The following is a 23,874-nucleotide window of genomic DNA, read 5'->3' on the forward strand; positions in this document are numbered from 1 at the left end:
CTGAGCTCAATTTCGAGTCTCATGGCAAAGGGTCTGAATACTTATGTAAATAAGGTATCTCAGTTTTTTATATATATATACATTTGCAAACATGTCTAAAAACCTGTTTTCACTTTGTAATTATGGGGTATCGTGTATAGATTTCTTATAAAAAATGATATTTTAGAATAAGGATATAACGTAACAAAATATAGAATAAGTCAAGGGGTCTGAATACTTTGATGGGGTATATACACTTATATGTGGAATCTTCCAACCAGAAGTTAATGGAATTTTGCAACCCTATGTAATGTTCAAAGAGTGAATGGTTGTGGAGTCAGGCGCAGAGAGCAGAGGTTATGGGGAAAAACACGCTTTAATGTCCAACCAAAAAACGTACAATAGGTAACGCCGAACAGAGGCGTAATCCACTCCACCTAAGTAGAACCGGACAGCGGAAAACCCATACAAATAAAGAACACCTCTCACATAACAGAAACAAGCCCGCACAAACACAAGCGGGCTAATCGAACTTAAATAACACCAACCCAAAAACATCAACAAGGAACAGGTGAAAACAATTAGACAAAACCAAACGAAAAGGGAAAAAGGGATCGGTGGCAGCTAGTAGACCGGTGACGACGACCGCCGAGCACCACCCGAACGGGAAGGGGAGCCACCTTCGGTGATATTCGTGACACCCTAGTCTAGGGTCTAGGGATTGATTTAACAATGGCCTATGTTATCTAACTGCACACTCCCTGATACACTGGTTCTCCCTGCATGCACTGTAAAGCTGTGTTGATGATCAATGACAAAACTCTTTTCAGACATAGTGGAAAGTTCACATTGTGTCAATATTTACTATCTGCTCTCAGAATAGCAACTTCTCTGTCTTCCACAACTCTGATCCTTGGTACAAGTGAATGATCTGAGCACAGTAAGAGGCCTTCCTGGAGAGCTGTCTGACGTGACCCTGTCTGACTGGGATAAGAGGCTTGTGGGGGGATACAAACCGGCTGAATGGATACTCTGTAAAACTTTACTTGACACCTTGTGTCATAACACTATATGACATGGTCATAACCATGTAATAATATGTCATAACAGCTGACACAACTTGTCATAACCTGTCATAACATGGTCATAACACTGTCATGACACATTTAGACCTGTTGTGACATATATTGTGTTATTTTATGGCTGGTTATGACACCTACATAAGAGTGTCAACTCCCACAAAACCTACCACACAAGGCAAAACATTCCATTACACCATAGCCTACTTGTCAACAGTATGTTTGTTATATAACATTTTCTGAAATTTACCATATTGAATTATCACTGTAATTGAGCACACATTGATGTCAGACATGCACCTACCCCAATGCTCTGTTGCTGATGACTGGGGTGAATGCAGGAGCAGATTTCAGGAGCAGGACAAGACACCCTCTTTTTGACTGATTCCTGACATCAGGGCATGTACGTGATAGGCCTATCTGGCTTATATGATTATGATGGTCATAATGCTTCTTGACAGTGTCATAAAGTGTATTTTCTTAGTCCAAGTAAAGAGACACAGTATAGCCTTAATGCTTCATGACAGTGTCATGAGGTGTATTTTCTTAGTCCAAGTAAAGAGACACAGTATAGCCTTAATGCTTCATGACAGTGTCATGAGGTGTATTTTCTTAGTCCAAGTAAAGAGACAAGGTATAGCCTTAATGCTTCATGACAGTGTCATGAGGTGTATTTTCTTAGTCCAAGTAAAGAGACACAGTATAGCCTTAATGCTTCTTGACAGTGTCATGAGGTGTATTTTCTTAGTCCAAGTAAAGAGACACAGTATAGCCTTAATGCTTCATGACAGTTTCATAAAGTGTAAAAACATGACTTTAAAGAATTAATTACAACAACAACAACAAAATGTTTAACAAACAAACTTTCAAGTGAAATAAAAACTTATTGCCAGATTGACACTTATGCAGGTGTCATAACCAGCCATAAAATAACGCAATATATGTCACAACAGGTGTAAATATATGGGTCATGACAGTGTTATGACCATATTATGACAGGTTATGACAAGTTATGTAAGCTTTTATGACATGGTTATAAAGTAAAGTGTTATCGAATACTCTCACATTGATTGTCTGTTGGGGACGTACAAGCCTGACAAAGCCTCTAGCATAGCAACAGTTGTAGGATTGTAGCCAAAAATAGCTAGAAATAGCCAATGCCTGTCCTTTTTCTGGGGACCTGTCTCACTAATGACAGAGAGGATTGATGACGAGGTTCATGAAAGATCTCACTGCTGTCTCTCAGTAGATAATTGATGTAATTCAGATTGAGTTATAGGTCTATACTGTACAGGCTTGCATTGGAGATGTTCATGTATTTTCCTCCCATTAAGCTACAAATGTAAATATGTCAATCAATATGCTAAATGTGACATGGTGAGGACTGTTTTTCTTCTTCAAATGTGACAGTGGTACTATTTGTTTTCCTTCATCCCAGTTGGTTGTCACACAATCATAGCTCCTGTCTGAGATCACAAAACCATCAACACTCGCAATCATTGCCCTAAAAAACACAATAGTGACTACCAATTAATTCCTTACAGTGACAATGAACAAATAGTATTCTCCAAGAATCAACATTAACTGATGTAATCGCAGCAGAGTAGAATCACTAAGAACTTTAATCTGGTTTGAAGATCTATTATCTGCTGTTGGCTAAATCACTCCACTGTGAACTTCCATGAACCAATTAGTCCCTTCAGATAAACAGGCTTCTATTCATTAGCGCACACTGTAGCAAAACGTTTTCAAAAAATATACAACGGAAAAAACAGTTGTCCCTCCCTGTTTCAATTAGTTTTTTTCTGTTTGGTGCATAATGAATATGAACCGGGTTTTACTCTCGAGGGTCGGTCAGGGCGGCCCACCACCGTCGCCCTCGGTACTACCCAGCATTCCTGGGGGCCCTTTCACTGACAGATAATTGCTGTTGCCTCGTGGGAGAGGAGACACTGCCAAAGCGAGCAGACAAAAGCAAATTAGAGGAGCCAAACGACGCTTGAGTGAAAGCATCCAATCTATGGTTTCAATAGGCCTTTTGGAAGAATGGTTGGATCAAGTCCAAGCACATGTTTTCCAAAAAACAGTTGACTGTAGTTTTTTTGTGTGTAAAAAATAAAAAATCTTAGGATTCTTTAGAGCCCAGTTATTTAGAGATATGTTTGAAGTGTAAGAATGTATAAACATTGTAGTCTTACTGTCCATTGAGAGTGATGAGACACAGAACTAAGACGATGACCCAGAGAGAGGCAAGCCTCACATGTCAGTCAGAGGATTCCCATGCCAACCCATGGCAACACAATTTATCCATTCATCAACAGTGACATAACTGATTGAGTGTACATAACAGTCCATTTTCTAGTTTACGCTCTCTGGATTACATAGAAACTGTAGATTACGGCAAACTTTCTACACGTAATCTACACCACAATCCCAAACATTTTTGAAAGGATGAAACATAATATTTCTGCTTCACAGGTTGGGGGATTGAAAACAGTATTTGATTGCCTTTTCTATGTGGCTCAGCAACCCATGAGTGCAAAGTTCAAACTAGCAGCTTAATGAATTGAGTATTTTTTCAATGAGACTTTCTATCAAAAATAACACACAGTATTGGCCTATGTGACATGAATTGTATAACACTAAAATGGTCCATTTCACTCTAAAGAATCACATCAATATGATCACAGTGTACTGTCTGTCTGTCTGTCTGTCTGCCTGCCTGCCTGTCTGTCTGTCTGCCTGCCTGTCTGCCTGCCGGTATCTGTGGGTTGTTCAGTCTGTTTGTCAATCAATCCATAGCATACTGTAACTGTATATGTCTAGGTCTACAGTAACTATTACAGATCAAGAAGTGGATCATAGTGAGGTGTTGATGAACTACTGAACATGGCCAGGAGCTAAATTGGGTGAGAAGGAAGGCAGTCAGTGGGACAGATTCCACCAGGCAGGGGAAGGGAAGGGGGGGGGGACATTCTATTAATTCCATTGTGTTTACCAGGATGGTAATGTCTGAAACACCATTCACTGTTTCTCAGGCTGGGAATGCGATCCATAAAAACTATAGAATTTGATAGAATTCATAAAGTATTCTTTGTTATTGAATTTTAGGTAGATAGTCTAATCTCATCCATTTTGAAGGCAGTCCCACCAGAGTTGGATTCAATTCCATTTAAATAAAATAAATTCAGGAAATAAACTTTAACTACATTGACTGAAATGAAATGGAATTGATCCCAACACCAGTCCCACCACTTGCAAAAGCCCAAGCTCACTCCCTGAATGCTTCGTTCTGAGTTCATCAGTCTCTCACCTGAGTACAGAGACAGAGACACAACATTACTTCCCAGACTGGTGCAGCAGGCACTGAGGGGGGCGAAGAATCTCCAGGTCCACCGGCTCTCAACGATCAATCATAAAGCAGCATGAAAGGGGTACCGGGACAGCAATACAGAGTTAACAAGCCTGTAAACACTCAAGTTTACTATATGCATATCACCCTCCTGTTTTTCATTAATAAGCCCCAGCACCACCATTCCTCTGGGCCCCATCGATCATCCCACACATCTCCCCCAACAGACAGGCATAGATGATGTACAAGGCAAACACCCTGAGAGGGAGAACCAGTCAAAGAGATGTTGGCTTCAGATGTGATCAGGGAAGGTTTCTCTACTTTTTAGGCTTAAGCTGATTAAAATAAATTGGATTGATTGGTAAGTGTAGTGTAGTGTACAGGAGGCGGGAAAACTATTGTGGGGGGATCAAGAGAGAAAAGTAGGAGGTTGGCCAGGTTGTTGGGACTCCGAGTATTAAAGTACTGTAAACCTCTTATGCAAGACAGAAATAGGCCTAGGTGTGCGGAGTACCCTTTAATCTAATCCTCATGCAGTCTACACATCAACCTATCCAGTCAGAATATAATTTGGCATTTGGCCCATCTGGCCAAGTGACACTTGGGTGTTGGATATCACATTTTTTTTAAGAGATTGAACTGGATCTTAAAGTAACTGTCCTGAGAAAATGTCACTTTTGAAAGTTCATACTCTGTTAACTCATACCCAAATAATGTTTTGACTCGTCTTATACTCGTATTTGTGGCCAAAGCATAACTTGGAGAGAAAACACTTAAAAAACCCAATCTCAAACTTGTATCTCAAACAGACCAATTAAAAAATGCTTGCTATTTCTTCATAGAGTGGGGTGGCAGGTAGCCTAGTGGTTAGAGCGTTGGACTAGTAACCGAAAGGTTGCAAGATCAAATCCCTGAGCTGACAGGGTAAAAATCTGTCATTCTGCCCCGAACAAGACAGTTCCTGTTCCTAGGCTGTCATTGAAAATACGAATTTGTTCTTGACTGACTTGCCTAGTTAAATAAAGAGTAAAATATTTAAATTGCTGATAATGGATTGCGGTTTTGCTATGCGCTATCTGGGATCCTTGGGACGTCCCTACCCTATAACCCTAACCTTAACCTTTTTGTAAACTGCAATGAGGGTATGAAAACCCAAGGACTTGGTTAGCACGCAAACAGGAAACCATGTGACATCGGTGCTTCTTAATTTGCCTTCCGATAGTTTTGTAAACGGATTCCCACTCTCTTTTCGTTCCGGCTTTACAGGAGCAAACATGGCAGCAGAGGGAGATGTGGATTTGGACCTGGAAGCTGAGGAGAACTGCACTGGAAAACCAGCAGAAAAGCCTCGGAAACATGATAGCGGGGCTGCGGATTTGGAGAGAGTCACCGATTATGCCGAGGAGAAGGAAATATCAAGCTCCGATCTTGAAACGGTGAGGCTGGGCCAAGCACGCGGGGCGCGATGGGTGCCCACGTTAGCATGAAGGCTAGCTAGCTTATGCTAACAACGGGCCTAACCGGCGTACAGTGAAGAATGGAAACATATTTGCACAAACCATGTGTTGTGAAAATGTTACCGTAATCAACTCACAAACGCGTCATTTCACGTTGGCACGTGCTGTTTAACCAAGTCAGCCCTGAACAGGACAGGCGCTGTACATCCCAGGACAGAGCTTCTGTCTATTCAGCAAACGTTAGCCTATGGCTGCTTGTGCTTTTCTGCCTTGCATAATTTATACTCTTCCAACCTGTTTTGGGAGTTCTAGTTACTGACTCGTTAGTGCTGTCATACCAATATGATCCCTTTGACTATCTGATGTCTGCATGTCCTGTTTCAGGCTATGTCAGTGATTGGAGACAGGAGATCAAGAGAACAGAAGGCTAAACAAGATAGGTGAGTCACTTCCTTTGTCAGATTTTCATTCAACAACAATTGATCTGGCAATTAATGAGTACACTAATGACTTGTCTGGGGTTATGATTTCAGGGAAAAGGAACTGGCTAAAGTCACTATCAAAAAAGAGGATGTAGAACTCATTGTAAGTATCCCCCCAGATATGTTTCTTGTTTAAGTGTCAGGGTCACAACCCTCATCTAAAGTTAAATGGTCTTTTGCATCACAAAAGCATTTAATCAAATGAGTCCTTTGGAACTCTAGTCATCCATATTCTACTAGGGGGTGTTATTAGAAACTATGCTTCAAAGATACATTCATAGAACACTTCAGACGTTCATAGGGCCTTTCAATACAACTACCCATTCTGATTATTCTAATGTCCTGCCTCAACTGTCTTTCCACAGATGGGCGAGATGGAGATCTCCCGAGGAGTGGCCGAGCGCAGTCTGAGAGAACACATGGGCAACGTGGTAGAGGCTCTGATTGACCTGTCAAACTGACCAGGAGAAACTGACCCTAGAGCAGCTTTATGCAGCAGCATTGGACACTGGACTGCTTCCTAGCCTGACCGTATTCATTGACTCCATTCCATAGCTCAAATCAGACATTCTGTCAACTGAAATAAAACATTGCATTTCTCTTTGTATATTCAACAATACTTCAAAATGGATTACTTTTGCAAGCACCTGTTTTTGATTTATAATAAATGTGGAATGAAATAAAACCAATGGATGAAAATGTTATGTTTTAATCACATACGCTTTATATCCAAGTTAGAAGAAATTAACAGATGTCAGATCAATGGCGATAAAACAAAATAGCTACACAACTTTGAAAATGTACAAAATTACATCAATATGCCTCCATGAAGCATCCACACATTATCAGGGCATAGCCCTAAACCCAGGGCCTTGCTCAAAGGGTTGGTGCATTCAGGATATTGCAGGTAAATGTATGGCCATAGAACATACTTCAGTGAAGTGTAGTTAATTTCCATCTGCAACATTCTGAAACGTTTCATCCCACTGAACACACCCCAAGCTTGTTAAACAGTCTGAATATACTGAAGTCTCTCTTCCCCCTCCAAACTTAGATTCAGGTCTTCCTCTTTTGCACTGTTGGCCGGTCAAACACATCTCTCACTCCTGCAGCCTTCTGCTTAAAGAACTTGCTGTTCTGAGCGCTCTCCTGAGCCCAGGCTGAGTCAAACGATGTGGTGTCCTGATCCACTAGGTGGGTGTACTTAGTGCGTCCGGAGCGACCAAAGTTCTTGACCTGGAATTAAATGAGGGGGTTGTTAAAGTTGAACTATCTGTGGATGTTTATTTGCCAATTGTTGACATCACATTTTGGATTGATTGTTGACTGTATGGCTCGTATAATTTCTTGTCATGAAACCACACGCATCCTTATTTTGAGGTAATGTCTGGATAATATCTGTCCATTTAGGAGAACCTTGTCTCAAGAGCAGCTCCAGAACAAAAAACATTCTGTATAGCCACTATAAATGGAAGAAATTCATTTACACAGGGGTTGCCAATACACTGGGTTCAAAAACAGTACATTTTCTGTTTACATCGATAGTGTACATTTATAATAGATAAACAGGGGGAATACATGTGGTACAAAAGTATGATGTTTGAAAGAAGTCCAGCTGACCTGCATGACTTTGGGGAGGATGGTTTTGTTGAAGTGGTCCTCCAGAGTGGGGGCACTGAAGTCTCTCTTGAACACATTCTCCTCTTCGTCCTGGAAACAGATCACATTCAGCATTCAGTTAACATCAAAGACAAGACGAGCTATTCGGACCAAATAATACGTTTACCAAGTTTCAATTATATGAATGAAGGATCATACATTTTTTCTATACCTGAATCACATCTCTGAATATTCTACAACAGTGCACACACTGGTTATAAGAATCACTCATACAACAATCTAACATGTAGTGGTTAACAAACGTGGGACAGTTCACTCCTATACTTACACTTTCTCCTACAATTCTAACAATCACTCATCAGCAACATATGGTGTGTTTCTTATAAGAATGCACTGTGTTGAGTTCTCTGAACCCCAGTGTCTACAGCAAACTCACCATGAAGAAGGCTCCTCTGTGGTAGTACTTCTGGAGGAACTTGTATTTGCCCTTTGAGGCCTTGTTTGTGATCTGTTTGCCATTATTCCGCAGCTCGGCCCTGCGCTCCTCCTCGGTGAGGCTGTGGAACCTCTCAATCTCAGACTTCTCTTTCTCCATTCTGGAAAATCCGACAAGGCAAGTGGGTTACATGGACAGCAAAGGCCTGTGTCAACATAATTAACTCTGGACCAGTAATTATTAACATGGTTCAAAACACTTAGTGTACAGATCATTCATACAGATAATCAAATAATATAAAACAAAGACGCTAGTCTTTTTTACTTTGAGAGGGAACAACACCAGCTTTCAATGATTAAGTGAATCAATGCCCTATGTGAAGTGTTTCTGATGTCTACTTCCATTGTCATCCAAGACTGTCTTAATATGTTCCTCTCTTATGCATTTGCCTGTCAATTGTTTTGAATGGTTTAAAGTGCTGCACAATTAAATGTACCACCGTGGGGCACTTTAGGGCACACTGTAGCAAAATGTTTCAAAAATGAAAACGAGTGTTTCAAGATAGTACTTGACCGTTTCAGATCTATATTCATTTTGTGCCTAGTGAACACCATGGTTCATGTTTAAGTCTGACTGTACTCACGCTTCACGGGCCTCCCGGTCCCTCTTGATGCGCTTGAGCTCCCGGACCTTCCACGCCTCGTACTCCTCCTCCTCATTCTCCCCGTCCGTGTCCAGGGAGTCGAGAGCAGCCAGAGTGCGGCGGTTCTCCTCAAACTCCTTCTTGGCCTCCTCCTCCACGATCTTCAGGGTGTAGCGCCGCCGATCCTCCACCTGCTTCTTGGCCTCCGCCTCCAGCTCCCGCTGTTTGAGCTCGTCCGCCTCGCGCTCCGCCACTGTTACTCGGTCCTTCCTGAGGAGATACACATCAAAATCTAATTTTCTCACTCGGGACACAAACGCTGCAACACAATCCATTTGTTGTGAACATACTCTGTTCATATGATAACAGAACACCAGGTATACACAAACTGATGCATGCAGTAGAAAACAGCATAGCTGATAACAGTTTTGTACTGGCTTTTAAATTAAAATTGTTTCTCGTATAAGCCTAATGTATTTTCATCAGTCAATTTGGCCGTTTTGAATTGTCTAATCCCAAGCCCACGATCAAAGTTTCCCTTATAATAATAAAGTTATTACATTCTATGAAATAAATGATATTAAGCCCTGATAATGGTTCAGGAGTGATCTTGAATGGCAGGACTCCTTACTTGCGGATGAAGACTGGTTTTAGCCGCGGCTCGGCCTCGTCTTCACTGTCCGTGTACTCCTCGTACTCTGACTCCGACTCCTCCTTCTCCGCGCCGGAATTCCCTTCTTCCTCCACCTCCATGATCTCCGGCATGTCCTCGTTCTTCCGCTCCTGCGCTCGCTGGCGCATCATCGCTCGCCGCCTCTCGATTTCCTACACACAAAACAAAGTCAATGTGTTACATATAGGGTATCTTGTATACCATTCCATATTACACACCTGGGACCGTATTCACAAAGCATCTCAGAGTAGGAGTGCTGTTCTAAGATCAGTTTTGTCTTTTAAATCTTAATGAATAAAAGGGGTGCCTGATCTAGCTTTCCAAGAAGATCCTTGTGCCACTCACCTCATCGTCCACTTCTTCCTCTTCCTCCTCCTCTTCGTCACTGCTCTCTTCGGGTGCTCTCTCCGGGTGCCAGGTTCCCTCGTCGGAGTCTTCACTGCTCTCTGCAACCACCTCCGGCTCTGCGATCTGTCTGTGTCTTGCCAACCTGAGAGAGAGAGAAAGAAACATTTACAATCATCACAGCACTCAACATCCAGTAGGGCTAATAGTTAGGCCTAAATGGTTTAGAGATCAAAGCACAATAAAAATCAATCAGTCATTCATAGTATTCAAATTCCTGATAACCCACAATATGTGCAGAAAGTTTTTAACAACCCCTCACCCAACTATGGGTATCTACTGACAAATACAGTTCAGCTCAATGAAGCTGGGACTGGGAGCCATCACAACCAACACAGGAGCCCACTGGTTTACAAGATGAATCAATGAGAATTATCTTCACCTCTCCTCCGCATCCTCAGAGACGCGGTTTAGCAGACGCTTGAGACGCGGGTCAGACACCACCTCTTCCTCCATTTCCATCTCAGGCTCGGCATCCTTTGCCTTTTTTATAAACTGGAAGTCCTCCTCCTCCTCGTCAGAGGAGTCCATGGGAGCATAGTCGGGACGTTTACCCGACACATAGCGCTTCACCTTCACCTTCTCCATCGAAATCTCACCTGGGAAGGAAAGTAGGGGAGCACACTTGGTTACCATGAAATGTCCATTATCATAGATGGCTCTATTTACTCTGTTACATGTAGTGAGGTTAAGTTGTAAATACTGTCGTTTTGGTTTTGTGATGGATTGAAACATGATTAAGGGCATGAATTGTGTTTTTATATCTACTGTAGACGCAGACAAAAAGTATGTCCATACAATTAAGGAAATGCAGCATGCAATTATATCGTGATATTAACTAGCTAAGTTATAAAACGTTATAAAGTACACGTTGTGTACTTGGATGGCTAGATAGCTATCTATTGCTACCATGAAATCGGCTACCACCTAGTTCAGGATAGCTTGCCTTAGCTAACGTTAGCTACAGGAAAACTCACCTTTCTCATTTCGAATCGGCACAGCACCAGCCGTGGACTGGATCGGCGGTTGCTTCATGTTGAGGGCGTCCCGTCCAGACATGACTGCCCGATCAACAATATCAATATATTAACAAAAATTCAATCAACTTCTAGATAGCAAAACAAACCCGTCGTTTATTTTCTCGACCACCACAGGAAATACTCTAACAGTACCGGAAATCATTCTTCTTCTTTGGGATTGGGTTGGCGGATCGCATCCAACTTTTAAGGAGGATACACTGCCACCTACTTTACTGGAGTGTGAGGCCAGTCACGGCCTACCTATATTATATTAAATTATATTCATTATTCATGTTCCTCTAAGAAAGTGAAATAGAGCCCTAGACACCACTTTCCTCCGTCCACTACAGCAACCCAGCCAGCCTCTAACCCTTTCACACAATCTCTCCCTATCTACGTCATACAGTCCACAAAATATCAACACCTGCACCACCGTTTCCTCCACTAACCACTCATCACACAGACCTGTTTCATGTCTCTCTATCATCCACAACGTGGCATTCAAACCCAAACTGTAGTCTACTCCACACAACTTCCTCTGTCCTACATCCCATACTCCCCACATCTTCCTTTCCTGACCGGTGCATGCTGTAAAATTGCCTCCCCTTACTACTAGCATCACACTCCCTTTGCCAAAGATCAAGCCATTTTGCCCAGATCAAGGACTTGACTTCCCTGCAGCCCAGCGGGACCTGAATATCCCCTCTCTCCTCACAGCACTCTTAGCCACCACATCTGCCTTCTCATTACCCCTCCACACCCACATGGGTAGGAACCCAGCAAAAGCTTACCACCATTCCCATCCTCTCCAATCCAATAACAGCACCATCAACTCCACAAACAAGCCTCCCCTATCCAACCTGCACATCTTCACACTACTCAAACTGCAGGCAAATCAGAGCAGATCACCACGGAGTGGTTTCACCTCCTCCACCCATCTTAAACCTATAATCATGGCCATCAACTTGGCCGCATACACTGACACATAATCAGTTAAACGCTTACATATTCTAACATTGAAATCTGGGATATACACCTCTGCCCCCACCCTAACTCTGACTGGATAATTTTAACCATCTGTATATATCCTTAAAAACAAATTAAAACCGATTATCTATATATCTCTCCACACACCGTCTCACATCCTCACCCCATTCTCTCCTGCCCTCAATTATGTCCACATCTACTCTTGGTTTCGGAAAAAGCCACGGAGGAACGTTACCTGATGTAATTGCTAGCCCTATCTCGCTCGCACCCTACCTATACTCTGACTATAAAGCAGGACTTGGCCACAGACATCCTAAACCCCCATGTTAGAGACCAATCTTCCAAAACTCCCACAGCTTCTTGCATCTTCCTCATCACATATTTCACATTCCCACCTCTCTTCCATACAGCCCCATCATCAGCAAACAAGGCCACACACACTCCCTGTTCCACCTCCTTAAATATGTAATCTATCATCAGGATGACCGGAAATACTTTTCTACCTATGGAACATTTATGGTCACAATGGTTCCTTCTTCTTCTATGATATATTGACTTTGGCACAATTTAGTGTACATCTCACCACCTACTGTGTAGGATGGAAACAGGATTCCCAAAAAACAAAACAAACGACCAAACTACACCAAAAATGTTATATACAGTACCAGTCAAAAGTTCGAACACACCTACTCATTCAAGAGTTTTTCTATATTTTTCCTATTTTCTACATTGCAGAATAATAGTGAAGAAATCCAAAGTATGAAATAACACATATGGAATCATCTAGTAACCAAAAAAGTATTAAACAAATCAATATATATGTTAGATTTTAGATTCTTCAAAGTCGCCACCCTTTGCCTTGATGACAGCTTTGCACACTCTTGGCATTCTCTCAATGTCTTCACTATTATTCTACAATGTAGAAAATAGTCAAAATAAAGAAAAACCCTTGAATGAGTAGGTGTGTCAAAACTTTAGTATATACAGTACCAGTCAAAACTAAATCAAACAACTTTTCTGTAAAAAACAACACAGATCTGAGCCCTACATAGGCTCAAGATGAGCCTGGAAGGGCGGGCCGTCTTCCGGCGCCAGTACGGCCTTGCAAGTATTCAGATGTAAAATCCTTAAGTCACAAACACTTTTCTTCCGCTGCCACAATAATGTCCAGTTACTTTGACTTCTTTGAGACATCAGCCATACAGTTTCTAACTGTGGCAATGAATTCCACAAAATCCACATTTTTAACACACAGGGTATCTTTTGACTGACAACAAACATTTACTACAGGCTGTGGTGCGTCCACTACCATATCTTCAACTCCGCATAGGAGATTCGATTGACCGCTCTAACTTTTGCCACCTCAATCTCCTTCACCCTTACATGGCACTCCAGGAACTCGGGATCATGATCCCCACCAGAATTGAAATACCGTCGTCCTTCTACACACCATTCTTCAGTATACTCCGTCCGTCTGTACACACTTGAAACATGAAGGAGTTTGGGGATGAAAGCTCTTACAGAATATCTTACATAACCAAGCTTCACATACGTAGGTACTGTAGGTTATTCAGAAATACAATTAATCAAAATAAGACCACTCCTAGTCACTCTGATAGACTCCACTTTTCCCAGTGCATACTTCACCATTTTCAACACGTCAAACAGGTCTCCCACATCTGCATCCTTACTCAACAAACGCATCCCAACAAGAAACTATTAACTATCGTTCATACATGTATCCTCCACTCCAATTGTAAAAATGCAGCTAGCGGAAGCTCGTCTGAGCGGTCGGCTGTGAGTGCCCTTACCCGCTAAAACTTAATGCTGATAAAAATTGGTTCTGATTTGCTACAGGCTGTCTGGCAAAAACAGCATGGATGCTTCTCAGTCCAGGAGGTTTATTCATCACTACCACATACAGTTGAAGTCGGAAGTTTACATACACTTACAGTAGGTTGGAGTCATTAAAACTAGTTTTTCAACCACTCCACAAATTTCTTGTTAACAAACTATAGTTTTGGCAAGTCGGTAAGGACATCTACTTTGTGCATGACACAAGTAATTTTTCCAAAAATTGTTTACAGACAGATTATTTCACTTATAATTCACTGTATCACAATTCCAGTGGGTCAGAAGTTTACATACACTAAGTTGACTGTGCCTTTAAACAGCTTAGAAAATTCCAGAAAATTATGTCATGGCTTTAGAAGCTTCTGAAAGGCTAATTGACATAATTTGAGTCAATTGGAGGTGTGCCTGTGGATGTATTGCAAGGCCTACCTTTAAACTCAGTGCTTCATGGGAAAATCAAAAGAAATCAGCCAAGACCTCAGGAAAAAATGGTCTGGTTCATCCTTGGGAGCAATTTCTAAACGCCTGAAGGTACCACATTCATCTGTACAAACAATAGTACGCAAGTATAAACACCATGGGACCACGCAGCCGTCATACCGCTCAGGAAGGAGATGCGTTCTGTCTCTTAGAGATGAACGTAATTTGGTGCGAAAAGTGCAAATCAATCCCAGAACAACAGCAAAGGACATTGTTAAGATGCTGGAGGAAACAGGTACAAAATCATCTATATCCACAGTAAAACAAGTCCTATATCGACATAACCTGAAAGGCCGCTCAGCAAGGAAGAAGCCACTGCTCCAAAACCGGCATAAAAAAGCCAGACTATGGTTTGTAACTGCACATGGGGACAAAGATCATACTTTTTGGAGAAATGTTCTCTGGTCTGATGAAACAAAAATAGAACTGTTTGGCCATAATGACCATCGTTATGTTTGGAGGAAAAAGGGGGAGGCTTGCAAGCCGAAGAACACCATCCCAACCGTGAAGCACGGGGGTGGCAGCATCATGGGCAAAGCATTACATGGGCTTGCTACCTATCTTTACGATTTGGTCCTGCCGTACATACCTATACGTACGTTACGGTCACAAGACGCAGGCCTCCTAATTGTCCCTAGAATTTCTAAGCAAACAGCTGGAGGCAGGGCTTTCTCCTATAGAGCTCCATTTTTATGGAATGGTCTGCCTACCCATGTGAGAGACGCAGACTCGGTCTCAACCTTTAAGTCTTTACTGAAGACTAATCTCTTCAGTAGGTCATATGATTGAGTGTAGTCTGGCCCAGGAGTGTGAAGGTGAACGGAAAGGCTCTGGAGCAACGAACCGCCCTTGCTGTCTCTGCCTGGCCGGTTCCCCTCTCTCCACTGGGACTCTCTGCCTCTAACCCTATTACAGGGGCTGAGTCAGTGGCTTACTGGTGCTCTTCCATGCCGTCCCTAGGAGGGGTGCGTCACTTGAGTGGGATGAGTTACTGACGTGATCTTCCTGTCTGGGTTGGCGCCCCCCCATGGGTTGTGCCGTGGCGGAGATCTTTGCGGGCTATACTCGGCCTTGTCTCAGGATGGTAAGTTGTTGGTTGAAGTTATCTCTCTAGTGGTGTGGGGGCTGTGCTTTGGCAAAGTGGGTGGGGTTATATCCTGCCTGTTTGGCCCTGTCCGGGGTATCATCGGATGGGGCCACAGTGTCTCCTGACCCCTCTTGTCTCAGCCTCCAGTATTTATGCTGTAGTAGTTTATGTGTCGAGGGGCTAGGGTCAGTCTGTTATATCTGGAGTACTCCTGTCTTATCCGGTGTCCTGTGTGAATTTAAGTATGCTCTCTTTAATTCTCTCTTTCTCTCTTTTTTTCTTTCTCTCTCTCGGAGGACCTAAGCCATGGACCATGCCTCAGGACTACCTGGCATAATGACTCCTTGCTGTCCCGAGTCCACCTGGCCGTGCTGCTGCTCCAGTTTCAACTGTTCTGCCTGCGGCTATGGAACCCTGACCTGTTCACCTGACCTGCTGTTTTCAACTCTCTAGAGACAGCAGGAGCGGTAGAGATACTCTTAATGATCGGCTATTAAAAGCCAACTGACATTTACTCCTGAGGTGCTGACTTGTTGCACCCTCGACAACTACTGTGATTATTATTATTTGACCATGCTGGTCATTTATGAACATTTGAACATCTTGGCCATGTTCTGTTATAATCTCCACCCGGCACAGCCAGAAGAGGACTGGCCACCCCTCATAGCCTGGTTCCTCTCTAGGTTTCTTCCTAGGTTTTGGCCTTTCTAGGGAGTTTTTCCTAGCCACCGTGCTTCTACACCTGCATTGCTTGCTGTTTGGAGTTTTAGGCTGGGTTTCTGTACAGCACTTTGAGATATCAGCTGATGTAAGGGCTATATAAATACATTTGATTTGATTTGATGTTGTGGGGGTGCTTTGCTGCAGGATGGACTGGTGCACTTCACAAAATAGATGGCATCATGAGGCAGGAAAATTATGTGGATATATTGAAGCAACATCTCAAGATATCAGTCAGGAAGTTAAAGCTTGGTCGCAAATGGGTCTTCCAAATGGACAATGACCCCAAGCATACTTCCAAAGTTGTGGCGAAATGGCTTAAGGACAACAAAGTCAAGGTATTGGAGCGGCCATCACAAAGCCCTTACCTCAATCCTATAGAACATTTGTGGACAGAACTTAAAAAGCGTGTGCGAGCAAGGAGGCCTACAAACCTGACTCAGTTACACCAGCTTTGTCAGGAGGAATGGGCCAAAATTCACCTAACTTATTGTGGGAAGCTTGTGGAAGGCTATCCGGAATGTTTGACCCAAGTTAAACAATTTAAAGGCAATGCTACCAAACACTAATTGAGTGTATGTAAACTTCTGACCCACTGGGAATGTGATGAAAGAAATAAAAGCTGAAAGAAATTATTCTCTCCACTATTATTCTGACATTTCACATTCTTAAAATAAAGTGGTGATCCTAACTGACCTAAGTCAGGGAATTTTTACTAGGATTAAATGTCAGTAATTGTAAAAAAACTGAGTTTAAATTTGTTTGGCTAAGTTGTATGTAAACTTCCGACTTCAACTGTATACTTTTAACACACACACTCTTCAGTTACTTAGGAATCTACTGGTGTTTTTCTTGGTTGCACTCACAATGTTCTTAAGAGTAAACTGTAAACTTGGTCACCAGCCAAACTTGTGTCTTCTTCTTGCGACGTCGACCAAAGCCTAATCCAGAATGGTCAGGTGCAGTGTCCACATGTGTGTCCAAGCCAACTGATTGGCCAAAAACCGAAGGGCTGTGATTGACAGCTGAGATATCCACCCTTTTTGTTCTACTTTTCGACACTACTGTTGTCCATTCAGGACATTCATCTTCACCAACTTGGCTCAACGCGCTGTTTGATTCAAGCATCCACTTTTGCCATCTCTCAATGGCCCACAATGGCTTTAACAGCCGCCCCTGGAATTCTTATGGAAATCCAAACAACTTGAAAAAGGCCGCAATGGGGGCTTAGTTCTTAAGCGCCCAGTCCTGTATGGAAGGACAGTTAGGGCAAAGGGGCAGAGCAGTGAAGGGACCAGACAAGGTAAGGTCCAGTCCTACTGTGCATTTGGCCAACTAGAAGGGCAGCTTATTACTACTGTCACTTTAGAGGACCATGAGGGCCTGTATGGTGCCGACAAGGGGATTATGGGCCGCCCAATGAAGAAGGTGCATGGACTGAGGGAAAGCAGGTGGAATCTTTGTGGCAGAAGGTTCCAGGGTAGCAGACAGTTCAACGTCGGGCACCCCAGTGTCTGCCTCGACCAGCAAGGTGTCCCCACTGGGAAGAAAGGACAACTCCGCAACGGCAGCCAGAACAATGGCAGCTCATCTTCCTCTGAGAACCGATGGCTTTGTGTGTGTGTTGTGGGTAGTGACAGCAGCCCCTTACGGCGTACTTTTGTATCTTCTTCTTGCGACGTCAACTAAACACTAAGCTAGAATGGGCGGCTACAGTGTCCACATGCGTGTCCAAACCCACTAATTATCCAAACCCAAAGTGTTGTGATTGACAGCTGAGATGGAGAGATACCCACCTTAAAGGGTGAGGAAAGTCACACACACAGGCATGACCTTTTTTTCACCAATTGTAGACAATTTTCTTTTTGTTCTACTTTTCAGCAATACTTTTGTTCAGTATCCATTCAGGATATTAATCTTCACTAACTTTGCTCAACACGCTGCTTGAATCAAACTCAGCATCCACCTCCGCCATCTCTAGATCGCCCACAATGGTTCCTACGTTGCTTCCAATAAAATAATAATCTCAGCTTCTTTACATCTTTGATTGGTTGACTTCTCCTGTAAATGTATTTGTGGACAACTATCATTGATATGGGAAACAAACAAACCATCTATTGCGTTACTTTGAACAGTTACTGGTAATGTAATCCAGTAATCCACCTGGTCCACTCGTTCAAAATGCATACAAAGGAATCCCAAAAGTTACCAATAAACTTCGCCCAAACAAGTCAAACAATGTTTCTAATCAATCCTCGGGTACGCTAATATGTAAATAAACGATAAAATTTAAGACGGAGAATAGTGTGTTCAATACCGGAGATAAATAACGAAGTGCGCACACTCATCCACGCGCGCCAAAAGACTACAGTCAAAATGAGAGCCACCTTGAAAAACTACAAATTCTAGCAAATTTTTCAAAAAACAAGCCTCAATCCTTTCTAAAGACTGTTGACATCTGGTGGAAGCTGCAATATGGGAGTATTTCCTTTGAATTTCCCATAGACAAGCATTTTCAATGGGTGGTGAACTCAACAAAAAAAATAATTCCGGATGGATTTTCCTCGGGTTTTCGCCTGACATATCAGTTCCGTTATACTCACAGACATTATTTTAACAGTTTTAGAAATTTCAGAGTGTTTTCTATCCAATATTACCATGCATATATCCTAGCTTCTGGGCCTGAGTAACAGGCAGTTTACTTTGGGCACGTCAGTCCTCCGAACTTCCGAATACTGCCCCCTAGACCTAAGAAGTTAACATGTTGTTTTTGAATCACGATGTGAATCATGTGTTTGAATGGGAAATTACCAGTTCCCTGGGGCCCTGGTCTTTGGGTAACAAATGTATTTTGTTCAGTCTGCATATAGAAGGAAAAAATATATGTTAATGAGGGTTGACAGTTATTCCAAATGGATTGTGATATTGCGGATTGCGGATTTCATTAAATGGATTGTGATATGTGTATTGCTGATTCTGTTTTTGTCTTTGTTTCGATACAAATTTCACCAGATTGGGTCTGCTGGAGTGTTGGGATTCCCCCATAGGTTAGGTTAGGGTGCTAACTCCCTGATCTGGTAACTCTTCCGAGAGGTTGCCAGTAAAATAAGGGAGTATGAACTAAGTTGGAAAATGGTTTCAACAGTAACAGTATGCTGTTACGCTCTTTGACATTTGTCGTAGAGATAATGTTATTAAGAAAATTGGGAATGTAATAATTTGTCATATAGTCAATGCTTGTCTGGATTTCATGAATCAGAAATGAATTGAACTAAACTGTTGTTCTTATCTGTCCTCTCTTGAGGTTATCATGGAAGGTGACGTCAGATCGTGTCTTAATTCATGGTAGGAATAGTTTGACCACAAACAGTGAGTGTGAACCTCAAAACCCTTCCTAAACGTCTGAAGAAAGAGCGACAAAGGTGTTCAATGCGACAGTGACTTTTAACACTCCTATCTGAGTTCGAGCCATTAACCTGGGTACCGGCGGTAGGAGTGCGCCATGAGTCCTGAGACCGCGGCTGTGGAGTGAGCATGGAGAGAGATAACATTCAAACTTCTCTCATGCTCCTGGTGCACTGGTGGGAGAAATGGACCAGGCAGAATGGTGGTAGCGGCTCAGGTGAGAGACTTGGGTACGTGGGAAAAACGAATGACCTTATATTGAAATCGGGACATTACCAAGGGCCATCAAATGTGACAGGCAAGAGTTACATGTGCCGTTGGGAAGATGAACTGTAACGCTATCAGAAGAAGACACGCTAGAATGATAAGTGCCGGGAGAAGGGTGGGGTGGTCAACCGTGCCCGTAATTGTTTAATTGGGGGGTGGTATTGAGGAAGGTCTACACAATGCGAACAATTTAGACTAAGATGCATTGAGATACTGATCTTTCATTACCATGCCACTCGAGACAGGAAAACAGGGACAAAGGGGGGTTGTAATGAGAAGAGTTATTACCGGCAATAAAAGGTCCCGTTTATAACTGTACATTCTAGCCGGGATGATGTGTGCTAGGTTGAGAAGCTGGAATTTGAGTGATAGTCTCAAAGTAAAGCACTAAGGGCTATCATTCTAAATTTGGGTTGGATAATTTATCAAATGTTTTAGTTATGATTCGGATAGAGCGAGAGAGAGTTGCTCTCAAACAGTGAGGGGTGGGGGCACTGCTCAAATTTATTGGGCCTAGGGAGGCTCTAGAAACCTTATCTTTAAGTGTTCTCCGACAGGTAGGTTGTTGGAGAACTCACTAGATGATAGCTTGGGTCAACCATGAAGTTTTTTTGGTTTTACCATGTCATCAGAATTTTAATGTTAAATTGCATCAATACATATAGATTGCTGGATGATACAGTACAATCAATTGCATACAAGGCTCATAGTCTGTGTCTTGCATTAACACCCAAGGATGAAGATTAAGGAGATGGGCATGGAGACCAGCATCACATGGGCATAGAACGGAACGGATGGACGGTTCTTTCCCTAGTTTTAGTCGCATCAAGGGGGGGTGAAATTATTAAAACATGTATTTTCTATTTTCCCTGTTTAAGTCAATATGTTTTTAGGTTTCGTGGAACATAAGAGTGATCATTGTTCCAGAGGAGGGACTGAGGTATATTGACTAATTGATTTGAGAATGTTGTATGTTTATAACTGTAGAAGTGCATTAGGAGTAGTGACCAGTGTCTTTATGGGTTAAATGTAATGATATATGTGCAAATGTATCTGTAGCAGGAGGTGAGGTTCACATAAGGCTGTTAAGTGGGATGGAATGTAACTGGGGTGGAGTTCTGTGAGGGCTCATAAATGAAGGTCGTGGTTATAGTCGCCGGGAATGATACCACTCGGTGTATATTGTTGCAGGAGATAGCTCGTAGGAGAACGAGTACAGCTAACTGTGCACAATATAGGGACTATTATGAAGTTAAATTGAACGTTACACATACCCAGATCATGGTGAAAGTAGCAGAGATAGTGTTGGCATTTCAGACACTATTGTCAACTTTCAAGAAACCTGTGACTCAGAGTTTTGTTAGGTTGGATATTCTTCCAACGTCATTAATCTCTTTCCCATTTATAACAGCCAGTGAACATTTGGCAGATTCCATGCAGTAGTTATTCTCACGGCAGTCACTGTAGGGACAGTAATTAAAGGCTATAGTAACAGCATGGAATTAGACTACAGCGGAAATGAGGGAGTTTGAGGTATGTGTCATGGGCAGTGTCAGTAGTAGTAGGGGTTACTTTAGTAGTATTGTTGGGATATGATTTTATGAGGACTCATGCCACATGGCTTGGTAGCGGGTAACTGGGAGACTGATGAGAGTACTAGGGGCTGTTATTCACATGTCACAAATTAGTGATCTGGCCATAAGGGGAGAGTCTATGTTGTTCTTTTGTCAGGAAATGACCCATTCGTTGCAGTGTGTATCTTCCAAGGTGGAAGTGGCACATGAGTAGCAGGAGATAACCGAGGGCACTGGCTGAATTCTGGAGATTGAGTGTACATCAAGATACACCAGGTGGTTGTGTTGGGACAGCGTTGGTCTGGTCCACACACAGTACTATTTACAGCACCTGCAGCGGTAAAGATCGTCATGTCTCTCCTCGGTGGGTGCATAGTTCTCACGTGAAGTGAGGTCCAACTGTATAATGGGTGAGCTTGAAGACGCCATGACAGAGGTTAAAGAGAGAAAGACTAGATTCCACTGTAGACATGCAGATGGGTTGGGTCTGGGAGCTACTTTAACCGCCATAGTTGGGTTGGGTTAGTTGCTTTATTGGTTAATGAATCATATGAAAGGATAGATGTTGGGGTAATTGTACACTGGACAACATTCTGAAGGCATTGATGTGAAAGCATATACAGTGCTGAGTTACCTCAAGAGGATGTAGCATTGATTAGGGATACGCACTTGCCTACCAGGTGACGTGCCTATCAGGTGGCATGGGAGGAGATGGGGAACAAAGTAAAAATGACATGGCTTGGGAACACCTCTCGGAGCCTGTGGCCGGAAAGGGGAAGACTGGGTGAAAGCATGAGGAAGCTTTTTAGGGCTTTCATTTTTGCCAAACTCAGCAGAAAAGTATCCTGGAGGCATAAAGTCAGGCGAAGAGGGAGTGGGAATTGTCATGTTATCAGACTTTGGGTTTTCATGCATATATAATTATGCATAGCTTACCACATTGTTAATACTGTTAAGTTTTATTTTTTGTTTGTGTTTTATTATCATTGTCCATCTATAAGTAATTTCCAAGTTTATGTAATGTTGAACAGCATGGAGTTACATGTTCAAAACGGGGGACTGATGGATTCTGGGTTCTAACTCCTAAACTTGAAACAGGATTAATTATCAGGTATCCTATTGAAATATTGAGTGCTATGGTTTAGAGGGTTTACACCAGAGGTTAATGGCTATCTGTAGGAGGAAGGTATATGGTGGGTGCAATTAAGCTTGGAATGTACTGAGTGTAGGGAAAACAATCATATGTGGCAGGCATTGATAAGGGGAGAGAGCCAGGGATTAGTGATGAAGGGGGTGGAGGTCAGGTCAGGCTACGCTAAGGGAGAAGCAAAAGTTTATTGCCTGTATCACTTAGTTTTCTGCCTAGCAATGAAGATACAATGTTTAGCGAGGAGGAGACTCCACCCAAAGTGGGGTACATATACCACCACTATAGTAACCATGTCTTTGTTGATTCAGCTGTTCAAGCCTTTGAGAATAATAAACTTGGTTAAAGCTTTCATAGTGTCCGTTGAGTTCTTACTCTGATAATTAGAATCTAACAGAAAAGGTAATATACAGTAGCCTGAAACATTCAGATGAAGGATAGGCCTACCTAGCTACAGATTGTACACCCGATAATGTAATATAACCAAAGATTTTTTATATCCATTACTGGGCATTACACGTTTGCATATACAAAACGTTGCCCTGGACTTTTCAACTAACATGGTATTGGCGATACGATCTTTGTTCTCATTTCAGAAGAAATGTGTATCTTATCAAATGTCTGTGTTCAGTTAAAGGTGGTTCTCCAAAAACCACAGAATATTCAGAAAGATAGTAAAATCCACACTTTGCACCGAGTGAGGAGTTCCCTTGCCATTTTAGCTGCCAGACATCTTGTATTTCCCAACATCTTTGCAGGAACTGGTCGTTTCTATGCGACGCAGCCACATATATAAGTAGATGACAGCACATCACAGTGTGACAAAAAAAAAGATCTACACATGCAAGAGGCATTTCTCACTCGATACAAAACGTGTATTTTACTATTTCTGAATATATTCTGTTGCACCTGCACCTGAACACAGACATTTTAAGGTACACATGTCTTCCCGAATCGAGAACAAAGAAAGTAGAAGCAAGAACAGGTTAGTTAAATAATTGCTTCCGACCCATTCTACTAGCAAAATGTTTAATGGCTACTATGGAATAATTTACATATCACCATTTTAATGTATAGCTAATTTATCCCTAAACCCCTACATGTATATACTTACAAAAATAAATCACACACAAAACAAATCTACACAAAAATATATTTTAGTTCAGTGTGACATGACAGAGTAGTTACAGGTTCTGCATCACCATGAA

At 42.3% G+C, this 23,874-nt stretch overlaps 2 protein-coding genes across 2 annotated transcripts; one reads left to right on the plus strand and one right to left on the minus strand.

The window, feature by feature from the left end:
- Positions 1-5,643: 5,643 nt before the first annotated feature.
- Positions 5,644-7,048, plus strand: hypk (huntingtin interacting protein K). Its single transcript, XM_038994855.1, has 4 exons — positions 5,644-5,846; positions 6,252-6,307; positions 6,401-6,452; positions 6,715-7,048. Exons 1-4 carry the CDS (start codon positions 5,685-5,687, stop codon positions 6,808-6,810), a joined length of 366 nt encoding a protein of 121 aa, XP_038850783.1. The 5' UTR covers positions 5,644-5,684; the 3' UTR covers positions 6,811-7,048.
- Positions 7,043-11,295, minus strand: mfap1 (microfibril associated protein 1). Its single transcript, XM_038994660.1, has 8 exons — positions 11,104-11,295; positions 10,509-10,725; positions 10,067-10,211; positions 9,680-9,873; positions 9,049-9,318; positions 8,406-8,565; positions 7,970-8,059; positions 7,043-7,585 (listed from the first exon to the last, which is right to left on the minus strand). The coding sequence occupies exons 1-8, from the start codon at positions 11,183-11,185 to the stop codon at positions 7,406-7,408; spliced, it is 1,338 nt and encodes a 445-aa protein (XP_038850588.1). The 5' UTR covers positions 11,186-11,295; the 3' UTR covers positions 7,043-7,405.
- Between the last annotated feature and the right edge of the window lie 12,579 nt (positions 11,296-23,874).

This window comes from Salvelinus namaycush, chromosome 1 (assembly GCF_016432855.1).
Source record: "Salvelinus namaycush isolate Seneca chromosome 1, SaNama_1.0, whole genome shotgun sequence".
Classification (NCBI taxonomy): Eukaryota; Metazoa; Chordata; class Actinopteri; order Salmoniformes; family Salmonidae; genus Salvelinus; species Salvelinus namaycush.